The sequence below is a fragment of the Manduca sexta genome, chromosome 28 (assembly GCF_014839805.1).
Source record: "Manduca sexta isolate Smith_Timp_Sample1 chromosome 28, JHU_Msex_v1.0, whole genome shotgun sequence".
In the NCBI taxonomy this organism is placed as follows: domain Eukaryota; kingdom Metazoa; phylum Arthropoda; class Insecta; order Lepidoptera; family Sphingidae; genus Manduca; species Manduca sexta.
Window position 1 is genome coordinate 8,601,128 of NC_051142.1, and position 25,598 is coordinate 8,626,725.

The 25,598-nt window shown below is 34.9% G+C and overlaps 2 protein-coding genes across 2 annotated transcripts in view; one reads left to right on the forward strand and one right to left on the reverse strand.

Annotated features, from left to right (window-relative positions):
- The window catches only part of LOC115450427 (exostosin-3), a 30,381-nt gene extending 8,850 nt beyond the window's left edge, over positions 1-21,531 (reverse strand). The window contains exons 1-3 of the mRNA XM_030178442.2: positions 20,754-21,531; positions 20,122-20,386; positions 19,330-19,468 (exon numbers count right to left, since the gene is read on the reverse strand). Of these exons, the coding sequence (XP_030034302.1) occupies positions 19,330-19,468; positions 20,122-20,386; positions 20,754-21,246 (897 nt within the window). The 5' untranslated portion in view covers positions 21,247-21,531. The remainder of the gene's footprint in view (positions 1-19,329; positions 19,469-20,121; positions 20,387-20,753) is intronic.
- Positions 600-12,744, forward strand: LOC115450426. The gene is made up of 9 exons (XM_030178440.2): positions 600-1,037; positions 2,486-2,632; positions 2,840-2,935; positions 4,116-4,232; positions 7,372-7,447; positions 7,524-7,587; positions 8,370-8,483; positions 9,012-9,070; positions 9,155-12,744. Exons 1-9 carry the CDS (start codon positions 751-753, stop codon positions 12,215-12,217), a joined length of 4,023 nt encoding a protein of 1,340 aa, XP_030034300.2. The 5' UTR covers positions 600-750; the 3' UTR covers positions 12,218-12,744.
- Positions 21,532-25,598: the final 4,067 nt, after the last annotated feature.

The following is a 25,598-nucleotide window of genomic DNA, read 5'->3' on the forward strand; positions in this document are numbered from 1 at the left end:
TCACCTTTTAATTTTATAAATTAGTCGCAACCCGTAGTATTATTTTTTCCGTACCCATCTCATAGTACCCATTGTATGACTCTTTATTTGAATATCAACTGTCAGAATTGTTAGGGTGTCTCCAATATGACTATTTCCTTGTTTATGAAAAGCTCTCTTTTTTCTCACGCCACACATGCATGAGTACAACTAATGTTATATGTCAACATATCGTCAGAAATAATATAAGTTATGGCACGAATAAAGAAGGACCTAAAACTACGAGTTGAAACAGTTGCAATGTCTTCGTTTTCCATATATATTATAATTCTCTTTGGTCTTCGTAAGGACGGTGCGCTGCGCATGCCGGGCTTTCGCTATATTTGGACGCACCCTCAGAGACGCACCCGAACTTGTGTTGCCTGTATCAAAATGTATAGACAATGTGGTAGTTTCATAATTTGTTTATCCGTGAAGATACATTATTTAATGAGCAAATTTTATAATAATGCAATTTACTTTCTGTTTAATGTATTGTAAGGCTATGGTACCAATGCAACACAATTTTGAAAATAATATTCAAAGTTATACTTTTATATTTCATCACGTATGTTAAATCTGTAAACCCTATTTCCCTCTTCACTCCACCTCACCTCACAGCTGATCAAATGTCAAGAAAATGGAGTTTTGTTACGCATTTTTTAATTCAGATTAGAAAAAGTTTCAATATGAAATCGAATAACACTATTTTTATAACCTGCCTGGGTTAGAATGGATAGCACAAGTCCATTTCAGCCGTGGGCGTCTGACGATAGTGCAAAAAACGTTAAATCTGAAAGAGAACTAGTGGATGACGCGAAACTTCATCGGGAAAATGTCAATCATCCAAAACATAGGCAAACTGCGTCTTACGATAAAGAAAGTGTCGCCGTTCCTAGCAACGCTCCAGGATCTTCGGGCGCTACTGGCGCCAGCACCGAGCCCATTAAGGGCAAAGAGTCTAAAATGGACTCTAGCAAAATAGCTTCCATGCAACAAATCGTCGAGAGCACCCTCAGGTAAAGCCGCTACATTAGATAGCAGGTGATTCCTCGCTGCTGTTGCGCCCCTCTATTCATTCGCACCATAATATAATCAACTTTATACAAGTGAAAGGTGATGATGACAGGTTTGTTATCATATCTGATACAGATAAAACAGCTGTTTAGAAATTATCCTTATACATCAATATATTAAATATATAAATCTTTCACATTATCCATTATATATTTTGGTAGCAATAAGTTATATCCTAATTTTATTGCATATCATAGGTTTATGACTGTTAAAAAATGTATGATATTAGTTCCTTGTCTGTATACATTTTCATTTAATAAAACACCAACACTCGACAGGTACTTTTATTTAAAGAGTAACAATTCTAGTACCTGCTAAATAACACAGTATATACATATCAAAATAATAAGATTATTTTAAATAATGAGCATAATGAACAATAGCATATTATAAATATGTATTTATTTACATTACTCCCAAAACAAATAAACGTTTTAAGAAACTACAATATATTAGTATTTTTTTCATCAATATGCTTTTAAATGTATGTAGTTTGTCTATTATTATTGTTTAAGCTAAATTTATAACAACTTATTAAGTACAGGCCAAACAGTTTGTACAGCCCTGCATGCCCTGCTGCAGATGTTTTTTACCGATGCAAAAAAGATCCCCAAGGCCGTCTAGGCCATAATGTAGGCCTTTTTATCCCAAGAAAATATTTACCCCAAAAAACTGTTTGACACAGGCAGAGCTGCAGGTAACAGCTAAATATCTTTTATAATTTTTTTTAAATGTCTGTACCCTAATATAATCTAATAATATGAATATAAAGGAAAAACAAGAAAAATTAAACTTTACATAAACCAATTTAATAAATAATAACCTTCTCATAGGATTCAGATTGGCATGCACTTGCAAAGTCAAAATAATTTATAATTGGTTGCAACTTCCTGTTTTGATCCTACACGGAATGTTCTCTTCACAATATTTTGTGCAATTTGTATCATCTGACAAATGAAATTGCTTAATAATAAAATATTAACAACAGTTTATGTGGTTATAGTGTTATTCATATTTTAGAATCAGAATCTGACTACATCAGAATATAACTTATTTAAGTAACTTTAATTATTATTTATAAGTGTGATATGTATTGTGAAGGCATCACCTTTTGGGTACCACACCATTTATTGAATCATATAGTCACAGAAGCTATGCTTTTTTAACAGTATTGGGAGATATCCTGCCATTTACGTGCCATTAAATTAGTTTATTACTGTTAGAAAACATAATAATTGGATTTATACAATACTGAATGAATAATTACCATGCAAAAAAAGAGTAACCACAATTTTATGTTTAATTTATTCATAATAAAACCTAGTGTATGATCTGAAGTAAATGTAGTATGTAAAATTAGCCTTTATGTGTGAACATTAAACATTTTCAGTCAAGAGGGTCGGCAAAGAGTTGCACAGCTGCTGGAAGCAGTGGAAGCTTTGAGTGGTGCGGAGAGATTACTACTGTACCTGCGTCTGCCAACCGGCGTGCCCCCACATGACCCCTTAAAACAACCCATCAATCCATTAGGCTCTAGGTAAAAAATACTCAGTATTTTATTAAAATACTTATCTACTGTCAAAATAGATATAGCTTTTTTTTAAATAACATAACTCTTCTATATTCCTTCAAATATAAAATGCATAATATTAATTTCTAAATTATGGTTGAAAACCTAATATGATATTCATAATAATCTAAGGTTTTTTCTATGACACTAATACATGATCAATTTATGTTTCAGGGCTGAACTTCAGCAAACTGTAACATGGATACAGACACATTTAGAAGTTGACCCAGATGTCTCATTGCCCAAACAGGATGTATACGATGAATATATGTAAGTTTATAAACTATTTACATTATCAATTTCAAAAATGTTATTAACTTTCAAAAGTCATAGTATCTTCAACATAGCATTATGATATGTACAGAACTAATGCCCTCATAAATCAACTTTAATGTATTTTCCAACGGAAGTGTCACCCATTTAACATTTAAACATCGAAATTATACATTGAGATGTTACAATTGTGTTTGTTACATCTTTTGTGTGTATCTGGATCAGTAGCACGACTGGGGGCATGTTTTAAACAAGAAATCGTATTTTAAATTTGTATATGAAACTTAGTTTTTGTCTAAAAGACAATGCTAAACTGGTTTATATGTTTATAAGACTATAATAAATAATATTTTTTAAATTAATATACGGCCGAAATTAATAAACGACCCTAACCACCACCTTACGATCGATCCCGAGAACAAACTCATCAAAACGAAATATCTGTTTGTATCCCAAACAAACTTTATTTTGGTTGATTTATTATCGCGATCGATCTGAAGATAGCTGTATATTGATTTCGTTCGTAAATTTTCTATTGTTATTTTGTGGCACAATTACTTTATCTATTTATACGACCGTTAAAAATACGCCAACTTCCTATAAGTAAATAATAAAAAAAAAAATACTGACAGGTACACTAAAAATATTTATGGTGCTTTATATAAAATTATGTATGTATAACAGACGTTTTTATAATGAGACGAACAAGTGACTTTCGCGTCATCGTGAATCCTGCCCATCGACGCCATTTAGAACCTTTACTGATGATCTGTTTACGTAGGTATTCACAATCAACACACACATGAACGTCACGACTTTATCCTTGAAGGAGTAGGCAGATGTGCAGCCAGTTCACCCACTTTTCGCCATGTCTGTTCTGTCCCAGCATGTGGCAGGGGGTAGCTTATCGCCATAACGAGCACAAATTCAAGCTCCGTTCTAATACTAATTAGAAAAACTCAATAGCGTTGCTCGACTTGGAACCTTAGAACAGTGTCGCGTTGTACCGCGCAAGCAATACAATTACACCACCGAAGTACTCACAATACACGATAGCCGTAATATCACTATTCTAAAAATCTCTACAGTTTCAAATGCCTGTTTCAATAAGTTACGCAGATGTATTTGTAAAAGTTAGTCATATCCAGCATTCTATAATGTTGATATTTGTTGGCAGTGCGCATTGCATGAGCAGCAACATGAAACCTCTGTCCACTGCTGACTTTGGCAAAGTGATGAAGCAAGTGTATCCAAGTGTGCGCCCTCGACGTCTCGGCACGCGCGGTAATTCCAGGTAATTTATATTGTACCTTTTTATTCATGTGTAAAAAATCTTCTTAGTACATATATTTTTTTACTTATATTGAATTTAAATTTTAAATATATCGAATAAGTCTTTATCATAGTATTATGCACGTAAGTGAAATCATCGCGCCTTTTTTGCACAATTCCACATGTCATACATTAATCTTACATTATCTAAATTGACACTTACCCTCTCGTAGATCTGACAGGTTTATAACTGAAATGATTGGATGGTATAGTATTCTCCTTGCTGACTTGCTATTGGAATATATTTGGGGCGAAGTTAAATTGAGACTCTTTTCTTATGTCATCGTTGATAGAATTTTTACGTTTTCCGCCCAACCAAGGCTTTTTTTCAGCCCGAGCCGCGAGCAAAAGTTGGTTTTTAAATAAGCAAGCGATATATAGCTGTTGTCTCATGTATAATTGGCCTGAGGCGCTAACTTAGTTCTTCATGTACAGCCTGTGAGAGTGCTTAAAGCCCAAAATACCGCCTGCCGCATCTCTATTATAACCCCGCCCTGAAACTGCAATTTCGCTGGTAATATAGACTAGTTTCTAGGGAGGGTGGAGTCTATTCACCATCAATCGGATGCTTCTTTGTCTTCCTTCTAAAAGCTAGTACCTACGCGATTCTGGAATTCTCCTGAAGTAGTGAGGATAGTGTGATAAATAAAGGCTTTTATCGGATATCTGGCAGAATAAACACTGATATAAGAAAAAAAAACTTTGAACCTAGTTTAATTATAGTTCGATGTACATACTTATATTTATTTTGTCTATTTTGAATTCGTCTTGCGCCCTGTAATTTTTAGTATTTTTTCCCTTATAATCTGCTATGAGGATCACAATTTATATATTTGTTTATTAATCTTTTCCAGTTTCTCTTTCAAATTATAGACACGAGATTTTTTTTTCTACTAGGGATCGAATACAGAACCTCTTCTATTATTTCTTATTATATCGCCATACCAGCTCTTATTATATAGCGATCTATTCGGTAATGTTTATAATATCGACTATAATGGTGCATTGTTATAATAGGACAGGTATTTTATTAATATTTTTGCCTATTCCCTACTTTGTAATAAAATAACAGTATAATATTATATTCTCCTTTTCGGGCCGTTAAGCGTAGATGCGCACGCGTTGATTCCAGATCATTTACCCGTTCGTGCGTGTTTATCTTCACTGTGACCTGTGTACTTTCCTTTGTACATAACAGTATTTCAATAGTGTACTGAAACTAATTTGTGATATTTTTACTAAATAAAAACCCAATTTAATTTAGGCAACGATATAATATGTTTTTAGGATCGATCGTTCAATCGGTGAATTATTAAGGAAAAACACATTTTGTCCAAATTATTTTTGTATAACTTATTATTTAAGCATGATAAGTTAAGAAGTTGCCTGAAATTTTATCTTGGAATTTGATATTAATCGTTTACTGATATAATGTTATTTGTTATTTGCTGATTTATAGATACTGTAAGAGAGTAGATGAAATTACTCGTAACCAATTTGAAATTATTGCATTTTTTTATATATATCAATACTATATTAATTGAACATTTAGTACCTATTTATTTATCAACATTTTATTATTGGGTTTACAAACTAACCAAGAGAATGTAAAGATTAGGTTTTACTGATCCTATCTAATGATTTAAAAATGGCCAAATCAGAAAAAAATAAAATAAATATAGCTACTGTTAAGCTACGATTCTGTAGTAGTCGCTAGGTTATCCTTTTTACAAAATGCTAATAATTTATAATGCTAATAATGTTGACTCTTTTAAGTGAAAAGTATAATGATACCAATTATAACATACTCAAAGTCATAAATATACAAACTTTATATTAAATTATAGGAAATATTACTATTTATTAGCAAACATTTTTTCATAGACGGCATGTGCTTCGATGCGTTTTTTATCTGTTTTTCGTTAATCCTGATATAAGTTCGCCGGCGTTTGTTCTTATCAGGGTTATTTAAACAGTCTTTACTCGCCGTTATCTGTGACGTGTGTCGGAGTAGTTTGATAGTGGCGTCAATGCGATTGATAATGGATTGTTCCGGGTCACTGTGATTTGGTTTCACCATTTCATTATTTAAGATAGAAATTATTATGTTAATTACTAATTATTATAAGTTCATATGTACATTCTCTGCCTTAGTATGATAAGATTACATTTACAACTCTAAAGAGATTGGACAAATAATAATATAGCCTGTTATGTAAAGTGATAAAGTTTATGTGTTCTTTTGTATGGAGCCTATAATCTTTGGAATCGCTGTTTTCATAATAATTTTATCTCAATATCAAAACATTGGCCGTAATTGTTATTTTTTCAAAAAGATCTTGTTTCGATCCTAACTTTTGGTAATTATGATCCTAGGGAATTAGACGATCAGGTTTGTCACAAAGAAATATTTCTTTAGGGAAGTTAGACCATGATAGTTATAATACTTAGGTGCGACTTATTTTACATCTAAAAAATAAAAGTTTTGGACTATAAAATGAACCATATTCTGTCGTGAACCTGATAACGACGTTTTGGTTCACATTATTAAGTCCTTCTCCGTCTGTCCTACTCCAGTAAGCTATCGACGCCACATCATTATTAAGCATGTTGCCGAATCATATTTTGGCTTGGGTTTTACCACCGACTTCCCTGACCACTCAATATAAAGTCCACTTACACTGTCACTAGAAAAAATATATAGCATAGTTAGAATAGACTATAGATTTTATACGAACAGAAAAAACGTGAAGATGAATATTTGCCGATTGATTAGGTATTCAAATAAATGGCAATTTCTTGAGGACATTTGACAAGTCACTTTGATATATTGATAAGTAGGTATATGTGGAGATATATTTTTCCTTTTATCTATATAATGTCCAGGTCTTTCAAATACATTTGTTTATTTTTCCAAACGTACTTGTGGCATTTATTTTGTTTTTTCTCCGTAGCCAAATATGAATTCTCAGTCCTCATGTGCTCGATACAGCGTTTAATTAACAAGCTTATGAAAAGTTTTCCCATCTTAAAATTTAATTTGATTAAAGTTAAGGGAGGTAATATAAAGGTTTTTAAATAAAATTAAAATAATATTTCAGGTACTGCTATGCAGGTCTTCGAAAAAAGATCAAGTTAGAAGTGCCACAGTTACCTGATTTAGGAGAGTCATCGAAGGTATGCAAAGAATAACAGTAATACAAAAAATGGGTTTGTGTATACAATCCTAAATAATCATGTATTCGCATTACAGGAGCCAACGACTTCGTCACGAGAAACGGAAAGAATTATTTGCGACTGGGCGGAAACTAAATTAGGTAGGCACATTTTACTACAAATAATAAGATAATTAATCTGTATGTTATCTTCTTCCACCTGCCCTAAAGTGGGTCAAGGCAACAACATTTTTCAACCGTGTTAATAAAATAATTTAGTTTAGTTTTCATGAACGATTATCTGGAGGTCTCCCTTTGGGGGACGCGAACAAATCGTGTTAGAAATACCTACAAAATATGCAGAAATCTATAAGTTATAAAAACTAAAAAAAAGTCACCGGATGTAAACAGTTCAAATGTTTGCACTAGTGATTAGCGCGCCAAGATTGTTTATTCTATACATTTTAGTGATCCATCGTATTTGTGAATTGTGGTTTACTGAAGAATACATCATATTGTCAGAGTCAGTCTGGCTCCATAGGATTATATATTCGATTGGAATCGTTTTATTTGAAGACGCATGATCTACGTTAGGTCTTCTACGACCTTTGCGTGAATCCGCCATCTCCTTTAGACTGCCTTTACAGTGAATGAGTTACCTTATAGATTTTCTTTTAAGCTCACGGGAGTCTTAGCTTTAAAATATAATTATTTATGCGGATGAAAACATAACGTGAAAAAAAATCTAGTTTTTTAATGTGTATAATATTCGTGTAAACATCGGCGGCGACTTCAGGGCAACACGGGCAACCATCCGGGGCCTAGCAAGTTGCCTTAACTGAGGACCTTTAAGCATCTAACCTAGGAAATTATCGAAAGTGTGGTCTCTTTTTTGGGCGCCGGGCCGCCACTGTTACACATTTTCATGGTTCCTTTGTTTGCAGGTGTGAAGTTCGCGACGATATCGGATCTGTCGCGGCACCTGACGTCGCCTCGCGCGCCGCTGGCGCCGCCCGGGCCGCACAGCGCGTCGCCGCCGCCGCTCGCGCAGCCACACGGTACTTACTTGTTTGCTGTATACCCTCAGCGTGTCAGTAGGAACGCAATGCTTCTACGCTACCGAGGCAGCCAGTGAATATTTGTCATTTCATTATATTTTACTCATCATTCCGACTTCAGGGACAGTTTAACAACAAAATCAATCCACTACACTCACAACTATTCCTAAAACAAAAAATGACTGGAAACAACTGATATTTCAGTTTTAGAGTAGAGTATATCTACATTCATATTGTTTAAAAAAACAATCATGCTATTTTTGTAAACAGCTGGTAGTTGTCAAATTAAATCTATTACCATATCGCAAGAAATTTTATTCTGGTTGGTTGTTCAAGGAGGCGGTATTTTATGTATTATAACTGGTCGTTAATAGATACACTTTCGAATTTATAATACTGGCTACTACTATGGCTTATAATTATGTTCTTAGCATCGGTTCACACGAGAAAAGCTAGAACGAAATAAATATAGCTAAAAGTAATACTAATGTTTTCGGTTCAATTCAACATATCAATCGTTATTTCCAGCAACGTCAGACGACGCTACCAGTCGACAACTAATAAAGCACTTGAAACGCAAAATGCAGGTATATATATTTTTAATATAATTCTAATACAATGTAGTTAATTTATTAATAACCAAAATTTGATTATATTATTCGTGTCAACAGGCTCACGGGACACCCGGGCGTCCGAAAAAGAACAAAAGCTTAGAAACGGCAGGTGAATCTCCGCCTTCCACATCCTACGTGGGTCTTCACCAGCCGCTCAAACACGAAAGCGAAATCGTAGGCGAGCCCAGCTACGGGTACCAGCATGCGTACGTGCCGCCGTACGACGTGCGCCCGCCCTTCCCGTACTCGGCGCCGCCGCGCGCGCACCCGCCGCACGCCGCGCACCCCCCGCACCCGCCGCACCCGCCGCACCCGCCCCTCGCGCCCGCCGTCATGCACGACTACCGCTCCGAGTCCTACGTGTTCGAGCCGCCTTATGCGCCGAGAGACCTCAGTCTGCCTCCTGATGCGGCTCACAATTTGCCCATCAATTTGAGCAGCGACGCTTGTGACGCTTCACTGGACCTCTCGACGGAGCGCACCGAATGGCAAAGACGAAGACCTCCCGAACCACCCCCGACACGACTAGCTCTCCCAGGTAAGAAACAAATATTAGAGACGTACCAGAGCGAGACCCAAGCGAGTTCACCGCGCCCAATGCCGCCGGAAACGCGCGTGGTGCCTCAGCCCACTGAAGAATTTCCGCGAGCGGAGTACCTCCCTAAGAAAATGAGAGCGGCCGAGATCCTCGGCGGAAAGCTAGCAGCCGCGCGGCAGGCTTTCACCAGCACGGACGCAGCTTCGAGCTCGGTCCCGGTCGCGGAACCCCCTGTTCGTTCCGAGGGTGCTTTTTTAGAGGATCCAAAAAACTCCACGAGCCGGTCCACAAGCACCGCCGCGGCGCTGGCCCGGGAGGAACAGGAGGCGGCGAGTCCCACGCGATCGGTGAAGGCTCTGACGTCCGAGTCCGAACGCACCAAACTACGAAAAAGTAGCCGAACGAAGGGACCCTCGCCGGATCGGGTGGGATCGCCCGAGCGACCCACGACACCCGGTTCGTGTTGCGGTCTGGACGGGATCAATATCAAAACTGGAATGATTTGTGAAGAGAAACATTCGGAAATTTTAAACAGGGAGCGTGTCATCAGCATTTGCAATATAGATAAACACGCCTTGGACGATTATTTGAACGAGGGAAACAGTCAAGAGCACGAAGAAGAATTGCTCCAATACTTTCATCCGAGGACGACACAGTCAGAGGCACCTGCAGATCCCACCGCAACAGATGCAGCTGCTTTTTTAGAAGCATGCACGGAGCCACAAGACGAACTTAGTCAAGGTAAAAACGAAAAAATATCACAGTTGCGCGAATTATTAGCTAAAAATCTTAAAAACCAAAGTGGGACCAATTCACAAATTATTCAGGATAGCCAAATATCTCAGGAAAATTTGCATGGTCAAAGTATCAAGACGGCTGTTTCCGAAGGAGCTTTCAAACCGGTTGTGGCTACTGAAAACGAAATAAATGGTTCCACTTTGAGAAATAACAGTGATAATAGTACATCAAAACATTGTAACGCTATACCAAATGAAAACGGCACATCTTTGCCGTTTACCAATGTTTCAACAACACCTAGTCAAATTATTACGAATGTCGGTGGCTCGCATCTTTACAACGGCCATTACAACAATGACCGCGAGAGCCCCACCACTAGAACCCAGCAATATGACTTTGTACCTATTTCTGAAGGGTGCCACTCACCTCGAAATTTTCATTCAAAATCACCACTGGGATTTAACCAAAGAGGACAAAGTCCTTCAAAAATTAATAAACAAGTTGCAATGGGTGGTTCACTGCAGACTTCACCAATATCACACAGCACGGCCGCCAGTCCATTTGTAAGTCCCCGAAACACTCCAGTCCCTCGGTCTCGGCTCTGCCCTCGACCGATACCGAAGCATAATGTTAGAAAACGGCGCAATCAATTATCGCTGGGAATGAACGACCCATGTTCTAAGCAATTTGCAATACCGAACGACCAAAAATTTATTCCCAAAGGCCCCGTTTGTGACCCAGGTAAATATTGCCAACCGATGTCCGCTCCGCCATCACCCAACATCACTACATCGCAATTTAAAAATCATGTCTATCCATGTAATTCGGGTATTCCAAATGGTAACAATAATCTGAATCTAAACTTCTTACCGAATAGCCTATTTCGGGACCACATTAACGGTGACCAACCATTGTCTGCCGATCCGTTATCGAGCGAAGTAAGTAAATTTTTCCAAGACCCACTCGTTACTTACAGGCCTACACAGGACGCTTTTAGATCTCAGTCCGTGCCCCTCAAACAGGGCTTAAGTAACATGGGGTTGATGAGTTATAACAACACGCCGGTCGGATCAGTCCCGCCGACCCCCGTACCCAACGAGTTCTGTGACTTTGGTTCCCTGGCTGACCCCTGCGACATAACGAATGCCGGCCTTAACCGGGAAACACTAGACAAAATTTACAATGCAATAGATAGTAGCAACGATGTACTTAATAGCGATGCGACGCAAACACTTCTCAATACCAATGATACGTTAAGTAACGGGTGCGACCCACTTCCGGGACAGCAGATTATAGCCGATCAACTGACATCTTTGATCCCCAGTAGTGATGATTTATTAGATAGAAGTAATCATTTTAATCAAACTTTTGTCAATGATGGCACCGGACCGGATAATGTTGAAGATTTCCTCAAAAGACCCAACAGTATTGAGTTTGATTTATCGGGTATGATAACGGACAGAAATAAATACTATACGTCTCGTTCTGTGCCGAGCACTCCGTTACCGTCTAAACGTACTGCACCTAATCTACAAATCGATTCACGTCGTTCGAGAGAATTGTTTACGGCAGAAAGCTACCCCACAATATCTAACGGTATTACTTCGAAGTCCGTTCCCTCTACTCCTCAGTTCGCAGAGGACCGAAGTGTTTTTAGTTACAGCAACAGAGACTTTCTTATCAATGGTAATTCCGTGTGTGGTTCCGCTCAAGTTCACGAGAGCGTCGTGGACAGTGACCAAGCGCTAGCCTCGCCGCTCCACGACATGCTACGAGAGGATATTCTGGCTGATCCACTGACACCCGCTTTTATGGCTGATCTCGACAAAATGGAATCATTCTGAGTCATTTGTACATATTTATTATATGGTTATTTTTTCATTTGTATGGATACCAATATAAAGGTTATCTCTACAGAGTACAATCTTTTTGCCTTCAGTGAAGGCAATTACTAATTTTTACACGCATATATATATTTAGCCCGCACACTCAAACATTGAGTAGACGCAATATTAATCAGTGATAGTGATTATACCGAAAGCTGTAACCTATTTGATATCCTAATATAAATTTGACTACCTTCATTTTTCAGAATTTATGGTCTTTCTTACAATTTGACAAAGATTATACGATTTGTTTTAAAATCTATTTTAATATTATGTTTGTTGCATATTGGTGCTAGTATTATAGCGAATATAGTAAAAACAACTCGTGTGAAAATTTAGTTTGACTTGGTAATAACACCACACTAAAAACTTGATGGAAATTGAATATATGTATATCATAAAATTTTGACTACATTTGTTAAATGTGGACCATATTGTATTACCGACGTTCAATCATCATCTCCATTTATGTCAATTAGCAGAAAGATGTAGAATTAAGTGTCGGGATGTATTGCAAAGGGTCAATATGACCGAAAATAAACCAATAAAATTTAACATTAAAACAGACGCCTAAAAATATATATATATCGGAGTGTATATTCGTCAAATAATGAGGCTAAATTGGAAATAATCCCAATTTATATTACATTGATTTATTTTTGGTATTTTTACGAAATGTTGATTCAATCATATGAATACTGGTAATATTTGTCAAATATAATGCAATATTTTGTTGTGAAGATGGGTTAAATGTATGTTTTTTATATATTAATTAGTACATAGAAAATATGTTCGCTCGTTTAGTTTAATTTTTTGTTGAAAAAGATAATATTATGTGCTTCATGACAATATCTACGCTCATTGTAAACCACGAGAAACATCGAGAATTTTGATATATATTTTATACATACTTAGATGGATAAAATATATAAAACCATAGTGATACATTAGCTAACCAGCATCAGCAACAGATTCAATATAAAATTAGAAAAGTTACGTAGCTATAATATTTAAACAGACCAATGCAGCGTGCCAAGCACGCTTAGTAAATTAGAATTGGTTTTCATAAGTTTTAATAAATGATATAAATAGTATATATAGTTTATGAAAAATGAATTTATTGTAAGTTAGCACAAAGATTTAATATATTTTATTATCACATAGGAGTTTTACTGATATACTAAATTTACATTAACCGCATGAAATGCGGATTGAAACTTTGGACCTGCCACTGTGGCTGCGTGGAGCTTATAAGGCTAATGAAATTACGATTAAATAATATGTTGCTAAATTGACGCCGAAGCCGGCCGTCCCCTTGCGAGTAATCGGTTTTTTCGTTTTTGTAAATCTTTATCCAATTGTTCTAAGATTGTTTATTTCTAATTTAGAATTAGATTTTGGCCACGCCATATTCTGTCTTTGTACTTGGTCAATAAATATGAGTAATGTTCATATCTCTATGATATCTTCACTGTATTGCAATGTAAAATGCTATACCTATAAATCTTAACAATTCATTAACGCCGGCTTCTATAATTATCATTGTTATTGATGACTTAGAATCCAATGGCCTAACAATTATTATACATATTTAGTTGCTCCTCATTTAATCATGATGATCATCGGAAAATCATCAGGTAGATTTCCTTAACCTGTGCCTCAGTACCGATTGTTCAGATGACCTTTCGCTAACATTGTAGTTGGTCTATAAAACGCTAGTACAAATACACTGATTCGACAGGGATATACCTAGGGTGTATGTAAGTGAAACCGAAGACTGTTTTAAATTTTGTAGATATTTTCAACACAAATTACTCGCTATGATCACTTCGTCACGAGGAACTAGATATTACAACGAAAAGCCTCGGTGATCAGATCAGTGTTAATTCCAATTTGGTACAATTACCAAAATCGACTAGTACCTAATTATTTCTAAGTTGTACATTTTGTTAAGGCGCGTCTCTAACGTAAGACATTGTAATGACCTTGTAAATACTTTAAATATTAATTTTCATTCCTTGTTATTTCTGTGGAAAATAAAACTTCTGAATTATAATAATGATAATATAAAAATTGTATTGTCGTAATTACAAAATAAAACGATTAAATGTATACTAACATTCAAATTGTGATTAATTGAGTCACTTTATGGAACTTGATCAATGTCATTGACTTACTGACTTACTTTGTCTTTTCTATCAGATGGAATACCGTCCTATTAACCACTAACTAGTAGTTGTTTAATGCCTTACACTTGTTGTCTGATACATCTTTCTATTATACCTAGTATAAACACATTCATTTATAAAATGAAAAAACAAGACAGTGATCGTTATATTAATCAGGATTGCGTACATTGAACTGGTTTATAAAGCTGATATTATGTGATTAACAACCACATATTTTCTTGTGATTTTCTTCTTTCATATCATTCGGTCTTTTTTAATGTGTTTTTCAATCATTGTTAAAGTGCAATTATTTTATGACATAAAATTTGTGTATTATAATAATTCATTTTATATATCGACATTTTTATTGAATATTCTTTTAAAATGCATATTATGCATATCGATAAAATCGTATCGATCAGTAGTTCGTGACTGCTATCAATGGTCCGCATTTTAATAAAACCACGAAAACTAACGAATTAATTCAATTATTTTGATGAAAATTTAACAAAATCTTTTGAAAATAATAGTTTTAAATTTGTTCTATAATTAAGCATCTATTGGATGAAAAAAACACAATGTTTAAGCTAATAAAATAATTTTAACAAAAGCACAATTTAATTTTGTTCTGTGTGCATACATAGGAATTCTCTGTTAAAATGAAGCTGCAATTTCATTCAGTCTGTGTAAGATTCGAGTAACGTAAGGCACACAGTGTAATTAGGTTACACCACAGTTGTATTCCAAAATATTATTTTGATAACAGGTTTTTTTCACTCTTATATAATCCTTATGACCCTACTGTCATAGTTATATTGTATAAATTTATAATGTTTGGGCATATCTGATCACATGATTTAATTCACCGTACTGTATGCGGTGTGCAGTCTCACATTGCACCTCTGGAAGTTTCTACTGAATTTTTTGTAAGATGATGGAGATTTTTCACAAATTATTTTGTAAATATAACATTAAAATGTGTAGGTGTATTAATACATGACACTTGTTTATTTTTATTACAAGCACATTGTTCTGTTAATTATTGTTTTTATTTCAAAAATATTTTTTTTTTATAAATGTACTATAATACATTAGTTTTAGAACTTATACATTAAGTAAAAATCCATGTTGTTGATTAGTCTTTTATGGATGTTGATTTACACCATTTGCTATGCAATTATAATAAATGGTATACTAGTTTTATGAAATTGTATTATTTAAAAAAAAAGTTGAGCACTTAAAAATAATTTAGAATTGTGCTATGTGTGTGTGAATCTTACACTAATAATGTAGAAGTAACCATATTTTGGAAAAAAATAGACATTTCGTTGAAAGAAAATCGTCCATGTGCAGCTGAAATTTTTCATTAGCATTAAGATTACAAATATAAAATCCTCATAAGAGTACTCTTATAAGAGTCTGATATATTAATCTTATCGTATAAGAGTCAACCCTAAGGTTTTCTTGCTGACACAACATCATAGCGTGAACATGGTTCATTCCCGTTATTATCGCGAAGCAAGTGCTAAGATATGCAATTAAGGCTCGACCGAGATCTCGGTCTCGGTCTATAAATCCAACCGAGAAATCTGTCTCGGTTCTCGGCTAAAAACCGCCGATTCTCGGCAATGACCGAGATGTAACTTTGTACGGAACGGAAGGAGATTCAAATCAGCGCGCGGCCATATTCGTCGCTCGGTTTGACTGAGTGAGTAGGCTGTCTGCGTTGTGATAGTACGAGATCCGGCTGCAGAATAAAACAGCGTGGTTTTTACAATGACTAAATATAAAGAGGACAGGCCTCAAAAGTTAGCTATATGAATAAGTTATATTTATGTTAGGGAAATCGACGCAGAATTGTCAATATATATGTCTATCTCTTTTACTCAAAGCTTATTTGGAACGCAAAAAAAAAAGACAAAAATAATTGCTTTCTTCGCATATGGCACTATTTCGTTTACTTCAACACACTGGGACCGCCTTGCGGCAGAAACGCCATTTTATGCGGGCCAGTCAGCAAGTACATGTAGTGTCAGACGATGTAAACAAATCTTCATAAATATTGAATTTAAAGTAATATAATCATATTCTCAATTGTTCAGTGTGTTTATTAGTGTATTTGTTAAGTTTCGAAAATGACTCAGTGTTGTGTGAAAGGATGCAAATCGAATTCACGCAAGAAAGACCCCGAAATATCTTTTCATAGGTTAGTAACTGTTTTTACCGAAAATTAGCAAATATCTTTGTATATTTACTTTTGGATGTGTTTTTATCAATTAAAATGATATGTGGATCTGGTTTGTTAAGCTTTGGACCCTTTTAGGCGTGATTTATACACATTAAAATCATTATGTTTGTTTACACACGAGCTTAGGGATGGGTGGGTGGATTTGTTTAGAAATTATTGATATCGATATTTTAACAGACGCCCGTTTATCAGTTACGGTTTTGTCTTTGAAAGAATGTTAGAGCACACATCAATATTGTATTATTCAAAACGACAAACTAAGTGAAATTAGAATATTTTTTAAGATAACCAAAAATTTAAAAACCAAGGCAAAATGAATTGAGAATATTGAGCGACGTGATTGGAATCCTACACCAAATACATATTTCTTTACATTTTGAGAAGATATGCATAAACCACACGTTTAATTAACGCGAGTAAAGATAACTGTTTTCCAACAATATTCCCGATAAGTAAAATAGTAATGATTATTATACTTCACCTAATAGTAATATTACTTTAATATATTGCTATGAATAAAATTAGAATTGTTACATAAAAGAATAGATAAACATAAAAGAAACAACATAAAGATGAAATGTAAGATATATTTTTACAATTGGCGGTCTTATGTTTCGAGCAACCTTTGCATGCACGGAAATAGATACATAATCATATTGTTGTTATTGCAAATAATTATTATAATTGATTATCTTAACCACCATTTTTACGGTCATTGATTTTAGTTTGCTGAACCATAGTTATGTTTCTCGATCAAAGAGCATAATAATAAAATAAAATAAAACCAACCAAATAATTGCTGGCTACGCTATCTTATTCCATTTATCATGTATTAAATAAATATCTTAATCTGTAACTTAAATTTTTAGCAAGGAATAGTGCAACATACAAATATAGATCAAACACAACAGGATGTTTGTCACAACAGGTACTGCTTTGTTTAACAATTGTTACTTATAAATCAGTTTCAGTTTGTTTGTTTACATTATGGTTTGTTATATTTATATTATGGTAGTTCCTAACCCCTTTCGTATTTGATCTTTTTGGGGCTTGTTTGTCTCTCTTAATTCTTCGATGTCGATACAAAATTTTCGGTACTTGCATATCATTATTGTAAGGGGCGGAGTCGGCACCATTTTATGCATTAAATGTGCCGCATGTCACGTGACCATATCACCCATCCTCTATACTTCTTTTATCATTGGGTTTTTAAGTTAGAATAAAAATGCCGTAGCTGATCAGTTGACAACACTAGCATCCGACACATGGGCAAAGGCTTCAAATTGTCGTACAGCTGGTAATCGCTATCTTCTTCTGACTGGTGATGTTACGCGCTAGCTCTCTTTCACTCTACCTTCAATATTTACCATCTTTAACAGCCAGCAACCCTTATTTGCGGCCAGATTTAATTAGACAACCGTATATTATAATGAAAAAATAGCTTAATTTTAATGTATAATTAATGAATGTACGTTATGAACGTATAAATGTATCATAGTCATACTCGTTTACACCTGGCTGCGAAGAGGTGCGGCCAAGTGCGCAATGGCAACCGTGATTTTTCAGAGTCTTTATATAATATACTGCCGTGAAGTGGACGATTTTTTGTTTAAAAAACAGGTGAATGAAATTTCATCCGAAAAATCAATTAACAATAATTTAATTAAGAATACTAGCGGCCACATTGTGATACGCAACCTGGTAGATATATATTCGTTTTTAGCATAATATACTCGATGTGTTCATTAATTCTGCAGCCGGATCTTTGACTATGATTGGTTTGGAGTTCCAGGTGGTGAACTGCGGCCGCCTTCGCGCGGTTCGTTCACTGTTTATTTTGTGATTGTTGTTAAATAGAAATTAGTTTAAATTTTGTAGTTAATAAAAGTAAGTAACATACCCGCACTAGGCCATCTTGGTAAATGCCTAAATCCTCTCAGCAGTAGAGAGATATTCCCAGTAGTGAAATCCAATATTTAATACATGGTATAAATTATATAAATGTAAGTACTTTTAAATATTGTTTTGTTGAGTTATTACTTCTAAGATGAAAGGAGACACTCTTTGAAGGGGTGAAGTATGTCGAAAAATTGCCGAATGATTGAAAAACCCGTCTCGTTCGAGCCTTATATGCAATGCATGCATTTGCAAACAGACACTAGTAACTGCAGCACACAATTAGACTTAATATGGTACAGAATAAGGCCTTGTGGTTCCTTTAGTCATCTATCTATTTTATGTTATTGACAACACAAAATAACAATTTGCTGCCATTGCATACATAAATAGCCTCACTATCACTCATATACAAATTTGGCAGGTTCTACAATGTCTATTTCTGCAAGCCCTGTTGTTGATATAATATAATTGTCCATGTAATTACTGTCATTAAGAAACTTAACATTGAATTTCTAATGTCCCAAACTAACCAACATATTGTAGTGTCAAAAGGCACTTCACAATTCAATGTTACAGTGAAATTTCTATTGTTTATTGGCAATTGTTGTATGTTATTAACTGGCTTGTCCTAGCGTTTGTCGTATGAGCAAAATAAGGATAAAATTCTATCAACATATTAATATTCTATAATGTTATGTGAAACAGGAAGCTGCCCATTCTCTTTAAAAATAATATTATGTATTATGCACACTGACCTTACACATCCTGGCTATATCTTTAACTTGATATGATTTCAATTGATTCACAACACCATCATCATTTCGGTATCCACACAAAATAGTATCTATTCCCACCAGGAATGATTGACACCACCACTTCTTACATTTGTATCTCCTGCCAATGTAAATAATAAAAGAAATGTATGAATATTAACCACAGACAGCTAACATTTAATTAACTCAGACTTATATGCAGATATGTTGTACTAGTTTTTGCTCGCGACTTGGGCGGTGTGAATAAGTTTTCCGGGATAAAAGTCCGCTACATATTTTCCTGGGATAGAAAGTAGCCTATGTTTGTCCCAGGGCCTCAAACTATCTCGATACCAAATTTCATCAAAATCCATTTGGTAGTTATTGAGTTTATCGTATTCAGACAGGCAGACAGATGCAACAATGAACTTTATTTTATAATACATTTTTTATAATTATTCCGTTTTACATGTTTGTTGTGTAACTTGTAAGTTTACCCAGAGTACAATGAAAGCTCTAGAAAACCCTGTGTTTGCAACTTTTTTCATTAATGCTATGCTTCTATTAGTCATAGCATGATATTATAAAGCCATAAATGGGCTATCCAACACAAAGATTTTTAGCATTTGAATCAGTAGATCCTCAGATGAATGCATTCAAACAAACAAACAAACTCTTCAGCTTTACATAATAATATAGATTTCACAAGTAGCACATAAAATAGGTCAGCAGTTTAAAACAAGTGCTTAAATTACTTATTGTGATGACAAAATTAAAAACTACAGTTATACAAACCTAAATGATATTTCTTGTTTTGAATATTCCAAGTGTCTATTAGTTTTTAATTCAATAAATTCTTTATCAGACAGATAGTTTACTATTGCTTCAGCACCTAATTCTTTTGATGGAGGGGGTGGGACTGGTGCTTTATCACATCTTATTCCATCCATTTCAGCTCCATAAACAATTGTGTGCCGATTCAATTTAGTTGTGAATACAAGAGAAAATTCTTCCATTTCGTTAACAGGTTCATTAGGATTAGGATCACTTGTGGGTGTATCTGAAATTACATTTATAATATAGGTTAATTTAATGTATATCATAAATGGCTTTATTTTTTTGCATAATATCTAATATTATCTTGCTATATATTATATTATAATTATATATTATAATTATTGTCTTGTGCCAAAATTTTTGATTAAAAATCATAAAATCCCCAGAGTTATATTTCTCACTATATCGTCCACTGAGGTTTAGCCTATAAAAAATGACATTATTAAACAAGCAGATTGATTTCTGCTTCAACAATAATCTTAATGTTTTTACACATGTTTTAGCTCATCAGATTTCCTTGATAGTCTGAAATAATATAAGTATGGACCATTCTAGTCCACATGAATGTTGCGTCTGTATACAATACTTACCAGAAAGTACATATTGTTCAAATTTATATCCCCATGAAGTAAATTGTTTTTCTTTCTCTGTTGCATTTTGTTTTCTTTGTATTTTTTCTTCTGTATCTCTTGCACATAAAAATATATTCCCCTTATACAATAATGCTACTATTTTCCACGGCTCTCTATTCTCATAAGGCGTGCAAGCAACGCATGTCATCAAACCTCGATAACAGAAAATTTTTGCATCGTCTATGTTGTTTTGTAAGGGAAAATTTAACCTCCGCTCGTGCTCCGTCAGAAATTGTATTAGGTCTGTTAACTTAACATCCAAATCATCTGGTTTTCGTTTTGCTTGTTCAATAAGAAGGTTTAAATCATACAGTACCTTTTTATCACAAACATTTTTTGCAAATTTAAGGTTTTCTAGACCAATGTAACCTATTACTTTCGGACGTTCAAATCTTGGAAATGATTTTAAATATATATTACGATCCACTTGTAATTCCGGTTGAGATTGCATTGTGTTAGTAAATATTTAATTTATAAAACTTGACCTACATCATAGAGTAAGATACTACATGTCATAATTCATAAATGACGGGCAATAGCCAATAAGAACTAAAAAATAAGCACTAGTAAACAGTAGAGGTAAACAGTACTGCCCATAGAGTAAGTAATCTATATATATAAAACAAAGTTGTGTTAGTTACTCTATTTATAACTGCAGACCAGCTGAACCGATTTGGCTGAAAATTGATAGGGAGGTAGCTTAGAACCAGGAGACGGACATAGAATACTTTTAAAACTCGTTCCCACGGGAACGGCACTTGACATAAAACTTGGTATAACAAAACGAAATTTATTATGGAGATATTTCAAGACCCTGGGAAGATTAGGCTACTATCTCGTGAAAATATATAGTGGGACTTTTATCCCGGAAAACTCCTTCACACGGGCGAAGCCGCGAGGAAAAGCTAGTATACTATAAAAGAAGAGGTGGTACTTAGTACATTGTTTCTGACCTCACGCGCATATGTCAATCACAGTGTTGCCAGGGCCCTTGAGTCGTAAGTTACGTTTCGTTTCCTGAAAAGTTACATTTTTGCTGCAAAAGTTACATTATTGTTTTTTTTTAATTTACGCGTTTTTGAGCAAGCATTTTTGTAGCTGCGAAACCGCGGGGACTCGCGAAGTAGGAAATGTGCGCGCGCACACTCAAGCAAAACCAAGTTTTAATATATGCAAGATACGTTTCATATTGTCATGGCGAGCCATCTCTGAGTGTGATATGGAGTGAAATACTTTTTAGACCCGCCAGTTTTAGGCGTGTTCAATTTGGATGCGTTGAATAGAAATGCGTTCATAAACTGTTTACAATAAAAATGTTGTATTACAAATCTCGTTGTTCTCAAAAGTTACGAAAATTGCCTCAAATATAAAAATTACTTACATGTTACGCGAGGGGGTCAAAAGTAACGAAAAATGTAAGAAATGTAACCTTCTGGCAACACTGGTCAATCAATTAGCTCAATTTCGGTAAGATTTTATACCAACGTTATGCATAAAAAATGCAAGGCTGCCAAGTCTCTCTAGGGACGTTCCTTATTCAATCGATAATTTTATATCGATCAAAATTGCTGACCATAAACCTTACACAGGTATAAGTTATGATTTGTGGAATATTAAAAGTAAATCGTCCACATTTTTAAATAATTCCCTTAATAACAAATTATTAATACAAAATACACAATAGTGTTACGCTAATTTCTTTTATATAAATTGTATACAGTGTTTAGGTCTCTTACTCAAAAATTCATTACAGTCCAATTTTCCGTTATTTATTTCCAATTTTATAGAGACATTGAACAGTATGATACCTTACAGATGTGATCTTTTTCCGTCAAATTATTAATTATTATAATTACAATCATTGCAAAGGCAAACTCATAGATTTCGTAAGTGCCTTTTTTCAATTAGTCCTTTTCTCTATTGTAGCACACAAAATAGATAAAATATACAAAAATGTAAACACAATAATTGGAGTCATTATCTCGGAATAATAACTCACTGTTTCGTAAACTCACACGACATCAATTCTAGTAATATATACACGAAACGGAATAAGAGACCCGACTCAACGTATTCGGTGGAAAATTCAAGTTATGATTGAACTAAATCGCAATTATAAAGAATTAGCAAATATAATCCAATAACAAATATAAAGTCAATAATGGCGGTCAATTGTCAGCTATCATGATGGATAACATACGTTCTCTCAGAACAAGAACAAGCATAGAAGGAATCTAAATTACCCTCATATACTTATCCTATTTTTTCAAATAGGCCAAAACTGTTGAAAAGAACGAGACAAATATTATGTTGCTAAGGTCGGCTTAAAAGCGACGATAGCCTAGTTGGGTATGGAACGGTCTGCCGAGACGAATGTCCGCTGGTTCAAATCCCAAAGGCACACACCTCTGACTTTTCTAAAAAATCATGTGTGTATTCTTTGTGAATTTATCGTTCGCTTCTACGGTGAAGGAAAACATCGTGAGGAAACCTGCACATCTGAGAAGTTTCTCTATAGGAATTTCGAAGGTGTGTGAAGTCTACCAATCCTCACTAGGCCAGCGTGGTGGACTAAGGCCTAATCCCTCTCAGTAGTAGAGGAGGCCCGTGCTCAGCAGTGGGCAAGTATATAATACAGGGCTGATATTATTATTATTATTAAGGTCGGCTTGCGTACACTTTAAAATAATCAAATGGTTACCTTTGGTCGTCTTTATGATGCCGAATTAAAAAGCAAATAAAATGTCAATGTCAAATGTCAAATGGGAATGCAGATTCCCCACAGATGATGCTATGAGGCCAAAATGGATCGTTTCCATAGCTCGTCCCAATTGGCATTGAAAAAAACAGCACCGTGTTTGCTCTAAGCATTTCGATAAAGTTTTATTAAGGCGATACCTCAAGGTCCATTTTCATACATTTTGTTTCGGCTTTAATCTGGGTAACTAAACAAGTATTGGCAAGTAAAGAATTTAAATTCACGTCTAGTTAGTGATTAGTTCTCGCAGTTGAAAGAAAAACGTAAAAATAATTAATAATCATGGATATTTCGGCCTTTAAAATTTAATATGACGATATACCCAGATTAAAGCCGAAACAAAATGTATGAAAATGGACCTTGAGGTATCGCCTTAACATTGAAATAAGTTATCAAACATATGTGACATGAATGATACCGCTGTGTTTTAATTTTACTGTCCCATTTTAGTAGCTTCTGTCAAATCACACCTCTTGGGTATCTTTTAATCGCTAAGAAAGTCAGAAAAGAACAGAAGGCGTACTGGCTTTCTCCTATACGACATTCTGGCCGATTTCTTGTTTGTTACTTACAACGGTTTCCATTCCTTCCGAAAATTCTAACATTTTCTTAATTTAACAATCTAAATGCTAAACCATTTTTGTGACGACCATTTTTGAATGACGTTTCGGAAGGCATGGAAACTGCTGTAAATAGCAAATGAAAATTGGATAAAATTTAGCTCGAAGGAAGCCGGTAGTTCTATAGTTTATTGTAATTTAACAGCTTCTTAACGAGTGCTTTTATATACCCAGATCTCATTTGGTACTTGAATACCAAATTTGGGCTCTGATATCTTTTTTTAACCTTTATCTAAAATAGGATTTTGCAACGATTTGTAGTTGACTGACCGAAAAGTGTTTATTTTAGCAGGTCTGGGAATTTACCATAGCCGATAGACAAAGCATCTATCGATATCGATGAGATGTCTGAAGGGGTCGCAACACAATTAAATTTCTTACTGTCAAAGACAGAGTACACTCAAATGTCATAGTGTTACTTCTATGCTTGTCATTGTCCTGAGTACGTTCTAGATTTTTAGGTCTATTGTGTTGGTACTAGATGTAATCTACAAGTTTTGTCAACTAAAACTAAATTCAATGGAACGGAATTAAGATACACAATCATTCTTTGAAAACCGTAACCCAAACATCATTACATAAAATATTCCAAGTGTCAACCCCGGTATTGCCAGCTTCAAAGCCAGGTTGCCAGGATGGATACTAGTAAAACATCAATGATATAATCGATACAAATAAATTGAAGTATGAAATAGATTGACTTTTTCCAAAAATTGCACATACAAAGTGACTAAAGTGAAACAATCAATTTTGTATACAAAAACCGTTTTGCTTGAATATTACAGAATTTTATAACTGTTGATTCCGTAGACTTATGCAAGACTAGCTTCCGCCCGCAGCTTCGCCCGCGTGGATTTCGGACTTCAAAAATGGAGGAGGTGCTCAATTTGTCGGGATGTTTTTTTAATGTATGGTGGTATGCAGGTGGTCCGATTGTCCGGTCAGGGTCTGATGATGGGATCCTGGTGAAATCGAAGGAAGCATATAGCATGATTCAGTATTCACGCGTTTTATTAGCGTATTTCATGTATAACTTTGGTGTTTCTATACCGATTTCTATGATTCTTTTTTAGGAAATATTTAATAATGTTAACTTTTTAATTAGGGATGACTGAGAGTGTTATAAACGTAAGAGTAGACAAATATAATAAGAATGCTTCGAACTGCTAAGCTATCGGGAGTTACACGTGTTATTGTGAGTCAACCATAAAAGATAGACATATGCTGTCGTGGGATATATTTTACATAATTTTAAGGAGAACATTTCCGTCATACATGATTTCTGCGTAGCTGTAACCATTAAGGTTGCACACGCGACGGAAGATTAAAAATGGAGTAACTTCGCCCGTTTTCCCAACATTTCCCTTCACTGCTCTGCTCCTATTAATTGTAGCGTGATGAAAAGTATACTATAACCAGCACAGG

Coding starts and splice junctions, on each gene's coding strand:
- LOC115450426 (XM_030178440.2), top strand. CDS start 751: ATGGATAGCACAAGTCCATTTCAGCCGTGGGCGTCTGACGATAGTGCA. Junction 1,038..2,485: donor ATCGTCGAGAGCACCCTCAG/GTAAAGCCGCTA, acceptor AAACATTTTCAG/TCAAGAGGGTCGGCAAAGAG. Junction 2,633..2,839: donor ATCAATCCATTAGGCTCTAG/GTAAAAAATACT, acceptor TTTATGTTTCAG/GGCTGAACTTCAGCAAACTG.